Source organism: Megalopta genalis, chromosome 4 (genome assembly GCF_051020955.1).
Source record: "Megalopta genalis isolate 19385.01 chromosome 4, iyMegGena1_principal, whole genome shotgun sequence".
Lineage (NCBI taxonomy): Eukaryota > Metazoa > Arthropoda > Insecta > Hymenoptera > Halictidae > Megalopta > Megalopta genalis.
Window position 1 is genome coordinate 2,356,994 of NC_135016.1, and position 22,227 is coordinate 2,379,220.

General features: G+C 43.4%; 1 protein-coding gene across 8 annotated transcripts in view; it reads right to left on the reverse strand.

The window, feature by feature from the left end:
• Nucleotides 1-468: 468 nt before the first annotated feature.
• Pgant9 (polypeptide N-acetylgalactosaminyltransferase 9) overlaps nucleotides 469-22,227 on the reverse strand; it is a 285,663-nt gene continuing 263,904 nt past the window's right edge. For 7 of the 8 annotated variants that reach the window (XM_033467572.2, XM_033467569.2, XM_076521049.1 and 4 more), the window contains 3 exons: nucleotides 17,535-17,645; nucleotides 8,160-8,288; nucleotides 469-6,780 (listed from right to left, as the gene is read on the reverse strand). In XM_033467572.2, the coding sequence (XP_033323463.2) occupies nucleotides 6,640-6,780; nucleotides 8,160-8,288; nucleotides 17,535-17,645 (381 nt within the window). In that variant the 3' untranslated portion in view covers nucleotides 469-6,639. Of the gene's footprint in view, nucleotides 6,781-8,159; nucleotides 8,289-15,339; nucleotides 15,445-17,534; nucleotides 17,646-22,227 lie in introns of all 8 variants that reach the window. The other variant, XM_076521053.1, reaches the window with a different exon arrangement.

Below are 22,227 nucleotides of genomic sequence, written 5' to 3' on the forward strand. Positions count from 1 at the left end.
CTTGAATTTGAAGGATGGCTATAATTAGCACGAAGAAGCCGCACGCTTGATGAACCGCTAATGTATTCGACAAATAACATGTAAAATTGAAAGGAAGTTTGTCAACTCGAACGAGCGGTGTATCGATTAACTTATTGAAACAGTTGACTTTCGGACTTCGCTGTTCGATTTAATTCTCGAGCGGTTTTCAAGTAAATATACTTACATTTAGATAATTAAATCGTCTCGAATTAAATTTGTATTTTAACACGATACGAGTTGAAGAATATCGTAGGAAACGTTACTTGATCGGTGCGCGAGAGCGCGTCGTGCCCATTGCTAGAAATAATATCATTTAAAACAGAGGCTGGTGATTTCTGAATGGTGCTTTTTATTTTGAAACAAGTCCGCCCACCGTTCACGGTCGAGCCCAGGAAATGGAGAAAAGAATAGAAATGGCGAGAGGAACAACAGATCGATCTCCACCGGTAACATAAAACAACATCGATTTATTTCAACACAAATACTTGCACGTTACGATAGAGGTTCGTAGTAATGATAATAGTGATAATAATATTCATATATACAGGAAATAAGGCACGTTCGATATTACATTAATTAACGTGCGACCAGCGTCGCTCGGCTGTCTCTGTTATATCTCTTATCATCATCATTGTATCTCCGCTCTTCTCACGATATGCAACATCCTTACCAAATGTAGAAAATGTCTTATATATATATATATTTATATATTTATAATATATTTATATATCTATCTGTATAAACGTTCTCGTTGAATTCCATTCGTCCGTTCATCGGTACTTCGAAGAAAAGAATCTTACACCACCTTAAAACCTATATGTATGTCCTCCCATTCCGCTTAATTTACTCCTGATGAAATCGCGACCGTCATTGGTCGACCGTGTCATCGTCCCCCATCATCAAGTTTCAGGAAAAATGTCCACGGTTCTTGTTCTCGCTGAACGCGTGCCAGGAATCGCGAACAAAAAATTTTGATTTAGCGTTGATCTCGAAGTCGCGATCGAGGCAATCTCTCGTTCAAGGTAATTGTCCCCCTCCCCCCTTCGTACCCTTTGGCCGGCCGCCGTTCTACCATCGCCGTGAAAATATACAGGATCGAATAAACGATTTCCGAATTGCCTGAATTAATATTAACACGTTCTAATTTATGTTTTCCGGTGCGGTTTTCTAATCGGGTTTCCGTGTTCCGTCGATGCTTCTATCGAAACTATCGGAACGTTTCCATATTTTTCTTGGAACTGCAAAGCGTTCTTTGCACAGCTAAATCTGTCCGCCGGAAATTGCACAATCCCCGAGGCGTAGGCGTCGCTGTCAATTTCATCTCTCCACCGAAGTCGAAGAATATCGTTAAAGCGTGGGCGCGGAGGATTATTATAACTTCCCACTCGAACTGAAAAGCACCTCGATCATTCGATGCTGCAGAAGTTTCCCTTGCAGTTTCCCCGCATAAATCGAGAAACGTCTGCCCGGGTTGAAAAATGTTCGAAACAATTCGATTTCCTTGCTTCGCTTGAATCGCGACCGATTAAAATGCCCGAACAATAATAATGCTTCGAACAAGAGTTACTGATAACGGTGTCAATGAACATCAACGATCAAATTTGTCCGCATCGATTAAAATTCTGAATTAAACTGAAAAAATCGATTTACAATTTCGACGATTTCCGTGCCGGCACGAAACGCGCGCAACGATCGACTCTGAAATCGTAAGAACGGGGAAAATGACCTGGAACGGTAGAATAAATTGGCTCGAACGCCATAAATGCCTTCGCCGCGACATTTCATCGAATATTATTTCCCGTGGAGCGTTCTTCCGCATGCGATCGCTTGCACTCGCCGATGCATCGCGCGTCTGTATTTCGCATCGTTGCAGCTTAAACTACTCGCGAAATTGCGAGCCCGATTTACTGCGGATTTTTCCATTAATTGGCAATCGACGAATGTACAGTACACAGGTTGTCCCATAATTATGTTGACACCTGGAAAGGGGTGATCGCTGAGGTCATTCGAAGCAACTTTTTCCTTTGCGAAAATGCGATCCGAGGCTTCGTTTACGAGTTATTAACGAAAAACGGTGACCAATGAGAGGCGAGCTCTGCTGAGACGGCCGAGCCAATCGGCGGAACTGGGCTCGTTGGCTGGACCGCCTCGCGCCAGTCGACCTCGCTTCCCATTGGTCAGGGTTTTTCGTTAATAACTCGTAAACGAAGCCGCGGATCGCATTTTCGCTAAGGAGAAAGTTGCTTGAAATGACTCGAGGAATCATCCATTTCCAGCTGATAATATAATTGTAGGATATCCTGTATTGCCTCGAAGAACCTTCTGATAAAATTGAAGCGAGCCTTCGAGCGCTTTCGTTCCACGAGAATCCTCGATACGTTTCGCTTCTTGTATTGTTTTCTTATCGATATGTAACGCGAAAATCGTGCACGATGCAGGACGAACGACTCGCGGAAGAATTCGACAACGGTGCGATGTTGGAATAGGTATCGTGTACCACACACTGGCAGCGACATTCACGATTTCGTTGGCACGCACAGACGTCTGCAGATTACGTCAATGGAATCTCGATACTCGACCCTCTGGTGTCCATTCATAGGGAAGCCATTATTTTTTATTTTGGAACTGCGTTTTCTGGCGTCGGTGCGGATTCAATCATTTCTGTTGAACGCGCACGGTTTTAACTTCAGACCTTTGTACTTTCTTGCGAGTAAAATTCATTTTTTGTATCATTTCTTGTATCAATAATTTTTTAAAGGAAAGTTGCGGTCTAGATTTCAATAAAATTTGTATGCAACGTAAATATCGAGAAAGTATGCAACGCTTAATTTCGTTAACGTCTGTCGTTCGTATCTGGATGACTAGAACCTTCAAAATTAGGGCTGCAGATCATGCGCATCTTATCTTATTAAATCATTATGTTCAACTGTATTACTAAAACCAATTGTCCCCTGCAAACAAACTTTTAACCCTTTGCACTCTGAGGCACCACTAAAATTGTTACATCACGTTCTAAGATAATTTTTATATTATCAAATTCTAGTTGTAAAAAATTGTTAAAAGTCCAACTATTGTACGAGTCACAAGGCTCGATTTCATATGCACGAAATGCACTTTGTCGCATAAAATGGAAATAAACCATAAGACGGAAACATTAATTTAGATTTACGGTTAAAATGGCTTCGAGTGCGAAGGGTTAAGCAAGTCCTTCGTACGATGCACGCGTTTAAAAATACAATTTCTTCTGCTATGCACATAAATTCTGGTCACTGTAAAAAAATACGCGCAAACACTTTCCCATGCTTTATATCCACGGTGCAAGCTTTAGGAGAATCGTAGATCTGAAGCTTTTTGTTCGAAGAACAGATTGTTGTTCGACCGAAAACAATGGTGGACACCGAAGGGTCGCACGGGTCGTCCTCGAGAGGAACTCGTGGCTCAGGATCACGCACTCTGCAAATGATTTATTCTCTCGCACATACACTCGTAATTACACACCCGGAAAAATTTACGTTAGGCGGTATCTAAACTGGCATCGAGATACTTTACACGAATGTACAAAAGTCTTCCTAGACAGTATCGGAATGTATACCGTCGCTCCTCCGCTCTCTTTCTCTCTCTCTCTCATTCTCTCTCCTCGTCCCTACACGCTACACGTGATCTAAATTACTCGGAGAAAGGGCTGTTATCGTCGCGCACGAACTCGGGATCGTAGTCAACGTCGTTCCCGACCACACTGGAATGTACGATATATCGCTGAGAGCACGACAGAGATGCAAGGGACGATCGACGAATCATCGATTGGCTGATCCATTCTACACACTTCTTCGGGTTTTGATTCGCACACGCTTTCGAAAGCATTCTCGATAATCAATTGTCTAATTTTACTTCGAACAGACTAAGGACTTTACCTTCGAACTAGCCGACTCGTCTCTGCAGGTATTTTTACATTTTCTTCGGGAAATGAAGTCAAGCGACTTTTCAACCCCCTTTGGATTTTTATACTTCGACGATACTATCCAAACCAGCGTAAATATAGCTGAAATTCAAATAAAGATATATTTCTTTTCAAATTAAACGATATATAATGGACAATTTTTGAAGGGATTGATATCGTTCTCGAAGCGATGAATTATTTTTCGAAATTATTCTACGGAGAATGCGTAGCGTATTCCTTATTTTTCCTTAGCTCGATTTCAAGTTCCGGCTTCAAAAGTTCTAAGATCAAAACGATGAAGAACCGTCGCATAAAATACCGATTTATGAAATGTTCTAAATAGTACTTTTCTTTTTGCGTTTGGTTAAAATATAGGCGAACGTGATCGACTTCGAGATTAAACGTTGAATACTGATATGCAGGAATGTAATGCATAGAATTCCGAGATTCTACGCATCGAAGTTCTTAAATTCGACGTGATATGTCGAGGAAAATTCATCGAGCTCAAGGCTCAACCCTTCGCACTCGAGATGACGACTCCGAGACACCGCTAAAATTTGTTACATCACGTTCTAAAATAATTCTTGTATCAACGAAGTTTAGATCGACAAAATTGTGTAAAAAGTGTAACTGTCGTGCGAGGTCACAAGGCTCAATTTCATAATATCGTATAACATGAAAATGCTATAAGTCAGAAAAATTATTTTAGGTTTACAGTTAAAACAGGTTCGAGTGCAAAGGGTTGATAACGTTAGCGTACACCTTGAAACATTATTTCAGATAAAAATGAATTCGCCCAGCTGTTCCAAAAGTTGGATTCTTGATTCTTCGAACAGCGGTACTCGTAACAATTCATTTGATATGTAGGTAGATAGAACAAATCGTAAAATCTCGAAACAAGAGATCGTCGATGAAAATCAACGCGAAACAAATTCGATGCAACATCGGCTACGATTAAATAACGTTGTCAACAATTTTTCTACATCGTTCGCTGTATGCTTCTACGAAAGTGACGGCCTTCTTTCAAACCTATTCAAAATTTCGAACACTTAAAATATTCAGCGAAGGTTTACAATTTACAGAGAAGAAACAAACGGAAAGACTTCGGTAACTTTAGAAAGTCTCGCGACATCTGTCGGTGGATTTCCATCGGAGTTCGTTTCGCAGCCAAACATTTGTAGAATCGCGCTTGAAATTTCGCAGTCGTTGGCCAGTCAACGATTCGTCGCGCAACAGATAGAATCGCGACACGTCGTTTTCCCTGTGATGGCACACGCCGCAAGCAGCTTCCACGAACAGTTCTCGATCCTTATTGAAACGTCCACGGTCGAACGAAAGCGACGATCGAGGTTCCCTCCTCGGAGATCGATGAGGTCGCGTTCGTTCGGCCATCGTCGAGAAGGAATCGAATCGTAAGGAACGCATACTTCCGACACGCGTTTCGCTGCCACTGACGCATTGACAACCTAATTATTGTCTTAATCTACAGAATCAGCCGTTGGAACCCTCGTTTCCGTCCGCGTGTTTTCTACAAGGGTGCAAAACTCGTCGCGTCCGATCGATCGATTAAAAATTATTAAACGTAACCAGAGTCAAAACTCTGCAACCGAATAAAAAGAAAGCAACAATAAAACCTCGACAAACATCGTTGAAAATCCAATGAACGAACTCGAGTCTCTGATTAACAGGGAACAAAATTAAAAGAACAATCTCCGATCATTCCAACGTTATATTAGGTTGTTGCATCCGAAGTATATTCCACGATACTTTCACGGATGAAGATGATCATCGGGTTCATCGTCCGCAGCTTTCCCGATAAAAGCGCGTCAAATTCATTCTCACCGCGAGCTTGCGACAGCGACGAAACAACTGCGATCGATAAAGGCTATCCGTGTAAAAAGTTCGGTCGCGACGATTCACGGTTCGCGCAAGTAAATGCAGGATGGCTCGGTTTCCACCGGCGTCGAATTATTTACAAAACCGTACCAGCTAAAGAACGTTCGACTTTCCGTCTCTCGTAACAGAGCGAACGAAAGGATCGTCGAAACGAGAAGACTGTGTTCGCTACGGCCGTTCGAACATCGCAAACAAATCCTAGAATCCGAACTCCGGATCCGGAGATGATCTCGGGTCGTCGAGTAAAATCGTCCGTCTGCAACAAGCTAATACTAAAACCCTCGCGGGCCAAACTGTTCCGCGAGAACAAATCGATCGTTCAATGCCAGCGAAAGCGTGGCCGAAACACGGGCCAGCTCTCAGACTCTCTCGCGCCCCTTATTGTACATCAGTCGCTGTTTCGCCGAAGGCGTAAGTCCCTCCTCGGTCGCCCTCGAGTCGACGAATCTATTGCACTTGCGTCTGCCCGAATAATCTCGGGAAGCCGGCGATCGGCGGCCGGTGCGTCTCCTCTCGGCCTCCCGAAGCCTCGTTCCCGGAGGATTCCCGGTTTCTTTCTCGGCCGGCGAGCTCCCCGAGGAAAGCCGCGCCGCCCTTCTCGTCCTCTTCGTCTTCGCCCGGGCGTCCAGTCGACGATGGATCGAGGCCTCGCGGCCCCGAGACCACGGGATCTATCTACCGAAACGGGTCTTAGCAACCGAGTACCGTTGGTCGGAGATCCATGTGCCGGGACGATCGAACTTCCGGCCGGTGTTCCGCGACTGGCGACGTGAAAAGGCGCGATATCACAGCTTCGTTGGGTCATAGTTCTCGAAGGACCACCTTTGCCTCGCGGCTGTCGGCGAGCACTCGTCCATTACCAGCCGCTGCTTGCTCTCCGTGATCGCCAGACACTTGTCGCTGCTGCCGTGTCTGATCTGCTTCGTCTGGAAACACGAGAGGGATCGTTGGTGCAGGTCCGGGAACCTCGCCGACACGGACAATTGAGCCGTTTATTTTGACAGTGGCATAAGTCACTTTGTTTTTAAGTCGACATATTTAAGGGTTTGCGTTTCAACACGTTTAAAAATATGGATGCTAACTTTCGAGAAGATTTACTTGTATCTCAGGATACTGATATTTTTCTCAGTATAAATAATTTCGTATAAACATTAAAAAAATCACCACTTTTCATTACGGTAAAGTGACTTATGCCACTTTCAAAATAAACGGCTCGATTGTTCGACGAATTATTGCCTCGCGAAACAATGACAACGATAACCTTTTTTAAAAACCGAATTCTAAATTACTTGAATTTTTTTTTAGACGATATAAATTATAATGAATATTTTGTAGACGGGTCTAGTCTACCAGACGATGGTTAAACGCATCTTTTTTTCTAAATTTTTCTATTAGAGTAATTTCTCCCGGAAATGCCAGATATCGAGTTGCTGTGAATTTCTCTAAGCTAGTCCTACGTCCGTGTAATTTACTGCTACGTCGATGCTAAGGGTCGACGGTGACCCTTGAGTCGGTCAAGCGTGTGACGCGGCACGCGGAAGACAACAAAAAATCGTTTGGGTGCGGGTCAGGTAAGAAAAAACACGGCGCCACAAGATGTGCGAGCAATCTCCGCCGAACCGTGGCAAGAAATGAAAAATAAACAAGTTAAGTCTATTTTCATCGACTGCCCCGAGTTTCTACAAAAACGAGCCGCGAGTGCAAACATTTCGGTTTGTTGTCTACTTGGAGTGACAATGAAATACAAAAGGCTCTCGTTCCTTGACTTTTTTGGCCGAGCGTTGTTCCATTTTAAGGAACAAAGATATGTATTAATATTAATAATAATATTTGATAATTATTACTATAACGAATTTATTATTTCTAATATCTATTACCTTTTTTATTTCTGATTTTTAACAAGTATAACTATAACTATATATAAGTATAACTATATAACTATAATATAATATTACCGTAACATTTGCCGCAAGTAACATATAAATTGAATATAAATAACTCATAAATGTATCTTTACGATACGAATAATCGTCAATTAAAAAAATTAGCGACCCGCGATTTTTAAGGACGACGAGAGCGCCGATCGATGTAGCTGTGAGAAACGAATCGTGCCGCGAAGGGGTTGAAAACGGTGGAACCGACGAAGAGAAACGAACGATCGAGCGAAAGACTCTGATCGAAAGAACTGTGTTCGTTCGAACAGAGGAATTTTCGGTGACCACCGAGCAGCGGAACGAAAGTAATTAGGTCGTCGCCGTATAAACGTTGACAGCGAGGGCTCCGCGTAAACTCGACGATAGCGTACCTGAGGATTATATATCCATTGTTGATTCCCCTTGCTGCCGTGACAAGGATAGAGGATGACATCGGTGCCGCTGTAATCCAGGCACGACTCGTCTCGACGGATCTCGCCGGTCTTGCTCAACATCCAGTACTGTGACAAACGATCAAGATTAATGGCTGCGGATTTTGACCTCCAGCGTTTGCCTATGACCGATGGTTCCCCGACAGTCGTGTACAGATGCGCGAAAGAATTTCGAGAACGTAGACACCCTCGAGAGATGCGATTGCCATGCAGTTTGTTGGAAATATTGCGCTGTCAAGGTTTTTTCGGCAATTTCCGGCGACGCGCGTAACGACAAAGTTCGCGTCTGCCAAGAAATATGGCGGCTTTCCGTTGCTGCCGTCGAACATCAACGCTGGGAAGTGGAAAGATAATTCGTGGAAGAAGGTAATCGCTCTGAAATCCGTGTAAAATATTTCTGTCGTCGATATTGTTGCGTCCGTGGATTGTATGATTTCATCGTGATTCTGTGACATTTTTATGTCAAGTGATTTGCTCGAATTGAAATATTTAAGACGTTTGTACGCGTTATTTGCGAACCTGGTGACTCGGAACTGTTAAGTAAAACATACCGAAACACAACCGAGAATAATTAATTCTCCCTTTGCAAGGTGTGTTTTAAACAATGCTCTTCTTTTTGGATAAAAACTGTGGAAGGCAACGATTCCAAAAATATCCACAAAATGTCGAGGCTTTGGTTAAATCATGGAATTGCTGAGAGTTAAAAGAACAACGCGATTCCGAGCCAATAAAAATTGCGTTCCTCTCGTCTCTGTCTTTTCTTTCGGACTCTTGAATTCTCTTAAGGGGTCGTTCGAGCTTTTTCGTGCGAATTCAAAGAGGCTTCATCGTCGTAATTACCGCGACAATCTACTACATTTAAGTTCGCCGGTAATGGCTAGTTAATACTCGAGACATTTATGGGCCCCGTAAAAAGAAGTTGGCGCGCGCGAGGAGGGGCGGGGCGGGAGAAAAAAATTTGTCGACGTACTTTTATAAACTATTCACAGGCCTTCCTTTTGCTTCGGAAACTTCTTCCGCGCAGCGAAATTATGAAACTTCGCGGGTGATGTAAGGAACGGTAATTGTCAGCAGAATTTTCTGTTCTTACACGTGTACACATCGATGTTTCCTGTCCAACGGATGAACATCAAATTTGCAACGCCCGGAGAGTCACGGCGAAGTAACTGGCAGAGATTCCGAAACTCCTGGGAAACTCTTGGGGAAATTTTTTAATTTTCTTCGACAGTAGCGCCGCCTTGTTTTCGTTCGAGAGGAGTTCCTTCCGGAGATACGAGCTCGTCTTTCCTTGGATTCGCGAAACACTGATGAGCGGACTGCAGGACAATTTATGCAATTTATGCAAATTTTCACTTCCGTAGTACGGGATGGAGAAAAAAAGACACTTTTGTCAATGCTTTTAGTTGACGTGGACGGTTATCCTGTATTTTACAAAATACAGTGAATCCTCGTCGATAGTTACCGATTGTCGACGACTATAAAAACGAGCCACGAATAATCGTATCTCCTCTTCCCAAATTGTCCATTTTTCTGCCCAAGCTGAGCGTCAATTAGGAAGAATTTACTGTACCACGGTTTAATAATAATTTAAAAAGGACGCAGGCTGAATGTTCTGTTCGTATCGAACCGTGTTAGCGCAATATTTCCAACAATTCAGCAAATACGAATATCTGCTTCAACGTTCATCAAAATTACACTTAAAATAGCACGCCAGTGATAGGTTAGTTTAGTTGGGAATTATTTCAGCTTACATTGTATGTGTCGGACTGTCAGGACCATCGGTGTTTTTACCACGCTCCACGATTCACACTGTGCAATGATAAACTTGAAAAATAGCACGATTAAAGCGAAGAAAGAAGCAAGGATTAATGGCGCGAGCATGTTACACGGTTTATTGACTCGAAGAAAGCATAGCAGACGTAGCAGCATTCTTTGCTTAAAAAGAACGTCGGGTCGTCAAAAAGCAATTTGCAACATCCTCGGTTTAACGACACCTTTTCTTGCAAATTCACCATAATTCTCTGCCGTTTTCTTGCCAACTTCACGCACGTTTTTGTTACATCGAACAACTACCAGGGCGAACTAGAAGCAACGTACAAACGTTTTCTTCTTGTTCTTTCAATTGCATAAACAGAGGAGTACCGAACATTATCTAAATTATTGTTGATAAAAATCTGCGGCAGTGAAAAAGAACAGTCGACGGATGCACGCGTGATCAACGATTGTGTAATTCACTCGGAACAATATCTCATCCCGAGGGTCGCGACGAAATCGAATTCCTGCATCTAAAGACTGTCCGTTCGTCAACTGACTGTCGCATCGGAGCCGGTTTCTAATTACCGATAATTGCTCGCTATTAATCTGATCGCGTGGAAATGTAATCGGCCGATCTAATTGCAATCTATCTGGCAGCTGTCACAATCGTGTCCTCGACGTCAGTTTACACTCGAGCAGCAGCGTCGACACTGTTTAACGCGGTTCTCGCGCATTAACTCGGCTGACCCAATCGACTGCTTTTCAAAACATCGCCGCCTCTGCGCGCACGATTATTCATTTCCCGTCCGCATCGATCATCGTCTTATTTAATCATCGTTACAGCTGAAAATAAACTCCGATAGACACGCGAGATGTAAAACCGCCCGGGAATACTATGCAACATCACGCACGGCTCGTTCGTGAATTATACTGCGGCCGGCATAAAAAATGCACCACCGAGAGAACTTTCCGCGAGGTGTCAAACTAGTTTCTTCGCTCGTAGGGGCGGCGCTCGGTGTCGTTAAATATTTATTAAAAACCTGATAAAACTTCGAAAATCATTTCACTTTATTGTTGGACGCAACCACGGGCGGTTGCACTATAGTGGAATAATATTTTCTTAGCAACGGTTTCGATTATGTCACGGTCCCTTTTATCATCGGTTGGTTAGTCGAACGAAGAATTGGTTAACTAATTAGCTGTGTTTCAAGAGTATATTCGTCACGGAGAAGTGGCAGTATTTTCTGTCGCCACGAGTATACTTGATCCAATATTTTAACAGTGACACTCCGCGATTGTCGAGTATACTCGTCATCGCTTGATTCACAGCTAACTGATTAAAGAACGGTATTAAACATCACGAAAAATTACGTTCCCACGAACAGATCACAGTTCGCCTAAAACGGCTCGAGATTGCCACGTTGATCGCGGTTAAGAAGATGAAACGACAGTGCGCCAGCGTACGACGCTGTTTGCACCCTAAACGAGCAACTTTGTCGCGTCGCGTAACCAACGATCAGCGGCACGAAAGGGTTGCCCTGAGCCGATAAGACGAGCGCCCCGTCCGGATAGAATGTTAACAAATCCCGACTGCGCGTTGCCCGAATCATTCGAACACGTCGAAGTCATCGATAAACAGAAGTGGTCGCGACTCAATTAGAGGCGGCCCAGTCAGGCTGCTGGGGTGACGCTTAATTACCGTGAAACCGCGGCTTAATTGCTGGGGCAAATAGCTAAATTAAAGGGGCGCTTTACGAGGCCGGCCGTGCGCCGACTGATTGTGTTTTTGGTTGTAACTGGTTGTCACGGTTGTTAAACCACGCCGGTGCCGGAGCTTTTGTGCGAAACAGGATTCACGAGCACCGACGCGACGCGATCTCGTTGCCGTTGCCGTTGCCGTCGCCGTTGCCGTCGCGTCGGCTGTGTCGCCCGTGTTGTTTTAACGACGAGACGAGCTCCTGACACGGTTTGTTGCACCCCGCGAAATCTCTTACCGCTTTTCCCACTGTCGACCGATTTTTAAACACAGGACACAAAAACGGCGGGCATCGTTTCGAATGAATTCTCATTTTGTCGATATTCGAGTGTCTGCGTTTCGAAATATTGGCTCGATTACTGTCCAAGGAGAAGTCATTGTTGACGTATAATCAGAATAATAATTTAATAGAATATAGTAAATAATATTATAATTGACTCTCAGCTTTTACACGAAAATGACCAATTTGGGAAGAGGAGAAATGGAAATTTGGGAATTTTATTCGAAGCTCGAATAATCGAACCCCCGTTTCCCAAATTGTCCATCTTTGTTTCCAAGCTGAGGGTGAATTAGCGAGAATTTACTTCGTGAAATTTTAACTCGAAACGCGATCTTCCAATAAATTAAATTGCCGTTAAATTTATATTTTATTTCCACTTTCACGGTCTCGACGTGTCCGCGTAATGTTCACGAATGTAATGTTCTGCGAACGAGATATACGGAATACTCGATTCTCGCTAAGAAGCTTAAATTACTGAAATATCGAGGCAACGACGACCGCGAGAAGAAAATGATAATGGGGCTTCCGAAGCCCCATTCTCGGGTGACGAAATAATACACGGGTGTAAGCCTGACACTGTCGGGGTCTACGCCTATACCTCGTTCGTGATAACGCGTCGGTGCCGAGTCTACTCCTATACCTCGTTTGCGGCAACGTAATCGACGAAGCTCGCCAGAAACCAATAAAGTGAATGGTGGCGCCATCCGACGTCGAGCAAGCGTAGCGCGCACGCGATGCTGGAGACTTCGATGCTTCGATCCTGCATAGAACATGTGCTATCGACTACCCTTTACAATTTCCACGCGATTGATTCGTGCCAATTCGGTCGCGTAACATCGTTTTACAAGCGGTAAGATCTAGAATGTGTTGATTGCACGGATAGCACGGTTGCAAGCTAGAATCACCCCTTTTTAAAAAGTTCTTAGCTATTTATACCGAGAATGGACACTATTTTACACGATATTTGAACTCGAATGCGGAGTAAATTAATAATCATTTTACAATATTAAAATCGAAATACCCTACACTAAGGTAGCAACATTTTAGCATTATTAACTCAGCATTATTAACATTAACTTTAGCATTATTAACTCAACTTCTTGCAAATAAAAGAAACGTTTTCTGCAATCACTCGTTTCATCTCCGTATATTGAGATTAATTTTATTTTCGATCGATTGATCTATCAGACTTTCGATAATGCTGTACTTTAAATTGACGAGCCTTTGTCGTCGATGGCAGGGCTTCGAATTAAACCCTTTAGGATCGAAGAAGCTACCGTAAACGTTCATGAAAAATATTTGAAGCTCGACTATACGGGATTAATCGTGATTTACGCAGCGCAATTACTATTCCGCTTTAATTTGCTATCTCCCAAAAGCACTATTAAGTTTTAAGCACCCTATTAGACGAAGAAAAAGTTGCACGCGCAACCCTTGGAAAATCGATTCGACAGCGACCGCTTAATTGAGCCACTCGATCGAGCCTCTCGAACCTCCTCGAGATCAATTTCGATTTTAAGTATGTCACGCTCGTTATTTTCAATTAACAATTACCGGGCTTGGATTTACTGCATCTGAGCTTTAAATGTCGTGTTTGGTGAAAAAGAGCTCAGCAGGGAACCCTTGAACGGCCGATACGATCGATCTATCGTGGCTCTTCAACCTCCTAATAATCAATTAACGATTTCAGCCATCCTTCTCGATTTTGCCCTTTCCCTTAACAGCGTTTCGGAGTTTCGATCTCAGCCGGTTTCGCGCAATCACGCCTTTACCGGGCAAACGTCAGCAGGCTCCACCAAGAGCTTTTAAATATTCTATTATTAACATTCGAACGCAAATTTTTGTTTAAACAAATTCTGTGGTGCTACGTAAATTCTGCGGTGCTATATATTAGTAGTAGTAGCAGTAATAGTAATAGTAGTAGTAAATATTAAAATTATTAAAAAAAAGAATGAAGAAATATCGCAGTCTAATCATATATACACGCCGTATAGAGAAGCGCGCGCGACTAATTGAATGAAACGGGACGAACGAGCGAAGAAGCTGGCGGAGTCTTTGAACGGGTCAATTAAATCTTGCGGTGTTCGAGCGGTTCCGTTCGAGCAAAGGGGGTTAATGTTTATCCGCACGTGAGAAGAAGATTAATTCGAACGCGTCATGGGACTGGAAATGACGACGAGATAGCGTCGGGGCGAGGGAAACCTGACTTGGGTCATCGCTCCGCGAGAGAAGGGTGGACGATTGATGATCAGCCGCGCTAGATTAGCGACGTTACTAATTGCAGCGAAATGGGTCGAGTTAGCGTGCAAGTTAAATGGGTAAACGTGTCGTCGGCTAATGGTCGGTTTTTCTCCGACGTCGGCGATACTTGTTCCTGGCGGAACGATTATCGTAAACGATCGCTTAGCGGGAGGAGAGCAGCCTGTTCATCGTTTGCACAGACTATGGCCGGTTAGGTTAACTGCGGTGAAATAATTTAGTGGCTCGCGTTACGCGTTTGCGAATCGGCCTGTTTCGAAACGGATGCGGAATTTTCGACGTCCGATTAAGCGCGCCGCTACTGCTAAACGGAAACCGTGTCGTGCGCACAAGGCCGGCGTTTAGAACACCATCGTCGTGAAACTGGCACGAAATTCGACTGCGCAAAAATTCATCGACGAACTGCCACGAACATAGAAATCTGTGCTTTAGACGGAACGCGGTCAGGTAAGTCTTGATTTAATCGACGAATAAATCGCGGATTATGGGCGCTCATCGAGTGCACGATAGTAAAACGCGAATTTTTCGAAAGATAAAACTCTTTTTTAATTAATCTTGATTCTTTGAAGGCTGATTCTTCACATTTTCATTCGCCGGAAATAGTTTAATTTGAATTTATATAATTCGAGGAGAGAAAGAGACTCGAATGAATTACATTTACTCCTGGAATTACGTACTATAAAATCCGACGAAAAATCAATTTTGAACAATTTACCACGAACATAATTTATCGATAAAGAAATATTGGACAAATCGATTCTGAGAACGTTATCTCCGGCGCTGAGTACAACGTACGTTTGAACAAAAAACTTTAACCTGATTAAAAATTGTGTAAAAATCGAGTTTGCGTTAGATGCGAGCCGAAGATGAACGTTTGGCCGAAATTAGGATCGAGATGATACCAAGCCACAAGCAAGTAGAGTTTCAAATATCCCATCACCATCAAGGATCCCGTTGGAAAAAAGGGTAGCACCGAGATTAGGCGATTAGATACAACCACGTGCCCCTCGATTATCCGAAAAAGCTTGCACGCGAAGGTGCTCTGTCGTTCGATTTTCGAAATCGTGTACCTGATTGCCGCCCTGGCGGTGACAGGGATATAAACCCACTGGCTGGTGCAAGTCTTCCGGTTTCCCTGGCGAGTCTATACATATGCTGCTAACGAGGTGTCTGATCTGAATCGAAATTCAAGAAAACTTCGGTTACCAACGGTTACGAGCAACGAATCGAGAAACGTTCCATCGGTTTACAGTTTTATCGAAGATAAAGTCTTTCTCGAGACTCGACGGTCCCTCTCGGTATCTGCTTTTTCGAGAGGCTCGATGTCCTTGCTTTTTCTATTCGATTTTCCTGATCCTAAAGCGACGGGAAAACAGAAGCAGAGGGGATATCTGCCTGGAAGTACATAAAAGGCGAACGTGCAAGCGTGATTCGGGACGTGTTAGATGGCTGGCGATTTTCACTTTGGCGAAACGAAAAGTCAACTTTCGGTTAATCGATTCTGCGAAACGCGTTTGTCTATAATTTAATTGAAACAATGTTATTTTAACTAGTCTCTCAACCGTGCAGAATATATTCGTCGGAGTCTCGCAGAGAGAGAGTCTCACCGTTGCATCGAATTTTCGAAAATGCAATGTTAATTTTGTAATTATATTTTTCTGTCATCTTTGAGATACGTTTTTCCTCGTCGGCCAATTATAATCATTTCTAAGAAATGTTCTATTTTTACATGTAGCGAGACTAATATCCGCGTGTGCAGAAGTTCAAATTTTTTTCGAAAGGTTTCCGCTCCGAATAACCCGAGAAAGGTGAATCCTTTATTTTCGATCCCGAAAATTGTTCCGTTTTATTCAACGTGCAATTTGATTTCCTATCGGTTACGAGAAATTGATTTCGCAGTGAACTATCGGTTCGACTCCATGGTATGAAGAAAATTTACCGCGTAAACGAAAACGAAACAAACCGAGCGTACGGAATTCGGAAAAATATGTATAAAAATTCGCGATGGTGTAGATTGGAACAACATTTATAATAAATTCGTCTGAATAAAATCGGAAAACGCGCAATTAGATGTTGACACGAGATGTGTGGAGGCATCGAACACGATGATACAAAAAAAAAAGAACAAATCGAACAGAGAAGAAAAATATCGACGGAGTCGATAAATTGGTAACGAAAATAAATTGGTAACAAAAATCCGTCGAATGCGAAAACAATCGACGCGCAATTTCAGCGAGGCCGTTAAAAATGATCAGGACAAGCGAGTTCGACGTTGCAACGAAAGAACCGTGCCTCGTTATTAATATCATTGTATTTTCGATTTCGATCGACTAACTTCGGCGAATTTTCACGATGATTCCCGTTGCAACGGATTTATAAAAGAGGCCAACTAAAAAACCAAAGCCGAGTTTTCGTTTCGACGAATACGCACGTGCAAAAATCGTTCAACAAAAACAAACATTCCGGCCGAGGTACACCGTGCGGTGATAACAATGGCAGAAATACGCGAAATCTAATACCTCGTGAATAGTAAATCGAAAAACACAAATAACATTTTCCTGCATGAAGTATAGCCTGCCGGTAAATTGAGTATGATTGCTTTTTTTAGGTCACGTATATTTTCAAAACGTTCCAATCGCGTTCGACCGTTACCGGACATTTCCGTCGAGATTGTCTATAAACCCTCGTGACTGCAAACTGTTATTTGTTCCTCGCTACGATTAATTGGTTCCTCGGCCGACGAAGTCAATCATTGTGAAAATCAGTTTCTAAAATAGAAACGGCAAGAAATCGACGCGTCGAATAACGTTCAATTAACATTACGAAATTCGATTATTCGAAAGCTCGCACTTCATGCAACAAAATGCTCGCTCTATTATCACGATTTAATTTACACGAGTCACTATGAATTACTAATCCATGGACTTTTATGCAAAATCGATCAGAAATTCATGTCTCGCCACAAAGTGGCTCCACAGTCTCGCAATTATCTCGAATTTCTGCTCGAGACTCTGAATTCGTCTAGCATTAATTTCGATAAGAATCGATCGATGATAATCGATTTATACAGGGCAATCTCGGCGAAATCTGGCACTAGATAGCATCGGAACAGAGGCGTCGCGTTCCGAACTTGGCAGCTCGGATGCTTCGCTAAAAAGGTAATTAGGGTATTCGACCGGTTTGTTGGTCGGCCGGTACACACAAGCGGAACGTATCGAGCACAGCTGAGAGGGCGAGACAGAGCCAGCTTCCTGTCTATTTGTACCTGATTTCCGCCCTGTCGATGGCAGGGGTAGAGTCCGGCCGGTTTATGCAAGTCGGCCTTGCGTGCCGGCGAATCCAGACAGGTGCTGCCTCCCTCTCCGAGGTTGCGTACCTGTTCATTAGTTAGTACAATCATTTCTGGGATTAGAGACGTTAAGCCGATACGTTAGTCGGGACTGTTTGGGGTTCGGTCGTGGTGCGACGGCGAGGACTAGGGTGAAGCGTTTACGCGGGAACGGCGGAAACACCGAGGAGCGGAGCAGAGCGGAGCGGATCGATCGGCGCGGCGCCGCGCCACGCGAGCACCCCATAAAAATAATAGAATTATCCCGCGAAAATATTTTCCGCGTCGGCGTTTTACAACGCCGGCACCAACCCTCCCTCCCCCCACTGTTCCCCTATCGAAAATATATGTCCCGCGGCCCGCGCTAACCGCCCTCGGTGTTTATGGATCCGCGGAAATATTCGCAGCGACGAGACCGTCTCGTTGCGCCGCGTTGCTGGAACAACAAGATACATAGGTAGATCAATACGAGTGTAACAATCGAATGAGCCACGCGAGCTCGTAAAGTTGTCGAGCCGTCGACGCGTTCGAACGGCAACAAAAAAAAAATCGGATCGCGTCCGGGCATCGGTCCAGCAGCAGATTTTCCTTCGCGTCCCGCGTCGACGCGCGACCGTCAATGGTTCTTTTGACTGCTGTGAAATATTTCTCTGTTGTCTCTGGTTTCATTGATTCCGAATTGTTTCGCGATTGTTTCTCTGTTGCGGTGCACCGGCGCGGCCAAGATTGCCGGGTTCTACGAGCGTCTTCTCCGCCACTGGAAGAAGGCTCGCGGAGCACGAAAATGTCCGCTAAGCGATTCCAAGTTAGGAACCTAAGCGAGTCCCGTCAAAATAGTTCCGTTCGTCGAGACGTGTCTCGAGACGGAAGCGATTTTTCTCGATTTTTGTCGACGCCGATCTGTCGCGGATCGAGAGAGCCCGTTTCGCATCGAGAATTTCAATTGCCGCGAGTCTCATCAGTGGCAGACCTTTGCTACTCGCGAATCCGTTCGTTGCCAGGAGACTGCGCTGGCCTAATTAACGCGGAAGATATAGTGATCGAAACGAAGTTGGTTGGAAAACTAGAGGAATAAACTGCAATCTCGATGATAAATTTAAACGAATAATCATCATTGAATTAGACGTGTCTCTATCTCTTCTATCGAATATAAATCGAAACTCTATTCGAGAAAATGTTACGACGAGAAATCAGATTCGTCTATTATCAATATCTCTATGCTACGCTCTCGACATGAGATGGCTTTAATGGAACGATTTTATTATGCAAAAATTTCTGTCACTGCTAAAAGCACGTGTCTCAGGATCTTTGAAAGATGCATCCAAAATTGAGTACATAGATCCCGAAGAAACAGACCCATTTCAATTTAACCTCCACACGGTTGATTTACTTTTCGAGTTCTTCATCGCGTGTACCGTTCAGAAAAAAAGAATCATCGTAGCTGCGAGCGAACTGCGGATAAAAGATAGACCGCGCACGGTGCGCCGGCAACAATTAATCGATTTGGACGTTCGACAACTTTCGGAGCATCGCGTTCCCCATCGAATCGCCGACCACAGAACTTGACTGCAGGTGTCTCGATCAGGAAGTCACGTGACACGCTCCGTTCCTAAGACGAGCGAGGACGATGCGTTCGTTCGCGAGAATACGCGCGCGCGACCTCGGATTCGTGGTTTCGGCGGCGTGCACACGTGTGCGTGCATTCAGAGTGTGGCCGCGCATTCAGTCACGGAGCTCGGTCAGCAGTTTCGATTCCTGTGCATGCAAGAATTCTGTGGTCGCTGCAGTTTCAACGCTAGCATCTTCATCCCTTTCATCCTCTTCCTAGTCGTCGTCGTCGTCGTCGTGGTCGTCACGGACGACTACGACGACTACGACGACGGTGGCGGCGGCAGCTAGCTAGAATAAAAACTGGTGATTTATCGTCGATAGTTCCGATATAATTCTGGGTGGTCCATCGACTCGAACCTCGACGTCAGCTTTATTAGAGTGGCTCGGAGGATCCTATGTGGACTTAACCATTTTTATGAGTCATTTTTTCCCCCTTCAACGGGAGCACTAAATTCCAGTTTTGTTCGAGGGAAAACGCTCTCGCCCGGTGAACCATGCTTCGTCCATTGTTCGAGCATTATTTCCTCTATGCTCTATTTCTCGCGTTAATTATTCATTAATTATAGGGTTCGCGGGAGACCGGTAAACAGATCGTAATTAATCGTAGAGATAATCGCGCCGGAAAATACATTTTTTTCTAATAAAATATCTCGCATATTTTTGGGGCTATAGAATTTGTCTAGAGAAGAAGAAACTGTGCATGTATGTGGTATCCGATTCGATACAAATAAAATGTCCAAGAACGTAACATCAAAATTTTCGACCGCGTTGCGAATGCGATACTTTTTTTCTCTCAATTTCCTACACAATTTTATGTAAAATAAATGGATATTTCGAATATTAAATCCGTTCGATTCGTTTAAAGGCACGTTCGCCGAACGGAACAACAGACTGCAATTGATAGCCTTTCAAAAGCAAAATTGTTACGCGATTCGGCGCGTTGCAGCAGATTTTCAGAACTTTCGTTCAGGTCTACAGAAAAACCATCGTGTCTAGAAGAAACGTCTTGAAATATATGACGTCAATAAAATTGTCGAATAAATTTATAAATGATCCAAAGCGCACCGTATAAACCCTTATAATTTCCTTATATATCGTCATACTTTGTATAACGTATAATAATACAATAATAATATATTATATTAGGGATTATATGAGGGATTAATTAATATAAATTATAAGGATAATATAATATTGTAATATATTGTAATATAATACTATAGCATATTATAATATGTAATAATATAATATTACAATATAATATATTATAATATTATATTACTACATATTATATTACCCTTATAATTTATATTAACGAATCCCTCAAATATCCGATAAAAAAAAGAAAATACGAGCATACGAAGGAATAAAAACTTCGCTCGATGGAAGCATTAATGAAACAACATTTTCGGAATTGTGGGGAAACAACGAGGCGCCATTGCGCGGCCCTGCGAGGGCGAGCATTAACGGTCGACTTCCGCGGCGAAGTTGCGAGAGCAACTCGTCCGGGGTTATAACATAGAAATCGTATCGATCACAACCCTCTTCCGGCTGCACGAGCATTCTCCGCAGTCTCTCAGCCTCGATTCGAACGTGGAATGGAATGCGTTTTGCCGTATTTTTTCTTCGCGCGCACCGACGCGACGCCGCGCCGCGCCGGCATTCTCGGCGGTGACTGCAGAAAGCCCTTGCACAACGGGGTAAATAGTGGCGAACGGGGGAGGGTTCGCCGGGACCCGGAAAAAGGAAGAAAGCATAAAAGATGGCCGGACATTTCCACGAAGAAGCATTTCACGGGGCGCGCGCTTCGGAATGCGGTTCGCGCCGCATGCGAAATAACAATTTCGCCTGGACGAGCAGTCAGACCGCTCGAAACTTATGCTTTCCCCGACAAACCTGTACACCTCTTTCCTTTTTTCTGCCGCTCCACGGGCGACACTTTTGTCGACCGGTTAAATCACGATCCACGGTTCCCTTATTTTTCTCGGAAACAGAACGATCCGTGTTGATCGAGAATCGACGGTAAGGAAAATCTTCGAAGATATTCGTGTATATGTGACACAGAATCAGATTATTCGCTATGAATGAATTCGGTGCGATTGCATTTTATTTCTAACTAATGAAATATTTAGACCGAGAATGAATTTAGTTTTGTAGCATCGCATTCGTTGTTTTCACGAATTAGTGCTTCGAACAGGTAAACGATTTTACCAATTCAAATAATTGAGAAGAGGCTAAACAATTTTTCTATTACACACAGTTTTCCAAAGCTAACTATTTTATTAGATACAATAATTATAGAAAAAGATAAGGGAGCTAAATAAAAGGATCTTAATAAAAGTCTGATCAAATACGGACGACTTTTACTTACTGTGTATCAAAATAAGAATTGAAAGAATAAACTAGTAACTCAAAATAGAGCTTGGCGTTCGAAATAAAAATATACATTCCGGCGAATCGATTGAACTTCGATTTGGTCCGGATCATTTCAGAAAATACCATGAAGAAACGAAGCAGCCATTTCTTGGCTAATGCAGATTCTATATTTATTTCGACTAAAATAAGTTTAAAGTTCTGGAGCACTCTGTCGGAGTGGAAGGAACGGTTTCGGGATTAATAAACGTTCCAGATGTTTCGGAAACGTATAAATAATCGTTTAGTTGTCGGAATACGTCCGACCATACATAATGCAATTCCACTTGGATCGAAGTGCAGAATAAGGTTCTCTCTCGTTTAGTTTCACGGGAACTTTCCGAAGCAACAAATGTGTGTAATTGAAAAATTCATTTCCACTTTATCTTGGTCGAACGTGTCACACGGAAACTGATGGACCTCCATCTCGACGGTGCTTCTAACGAAACACGTGTAAATCATGGTAGATTAAAGCGAGATTCTATGGAGGCGTCGCAATCGATCATGAACAAGGGAAACGTGGGACGAGACGTGAGATCAATCTTCTTAATAAGAATTCCCCTTGTACTAATTAAACGTGTATTAATTTATACTTGCGTCGAACATA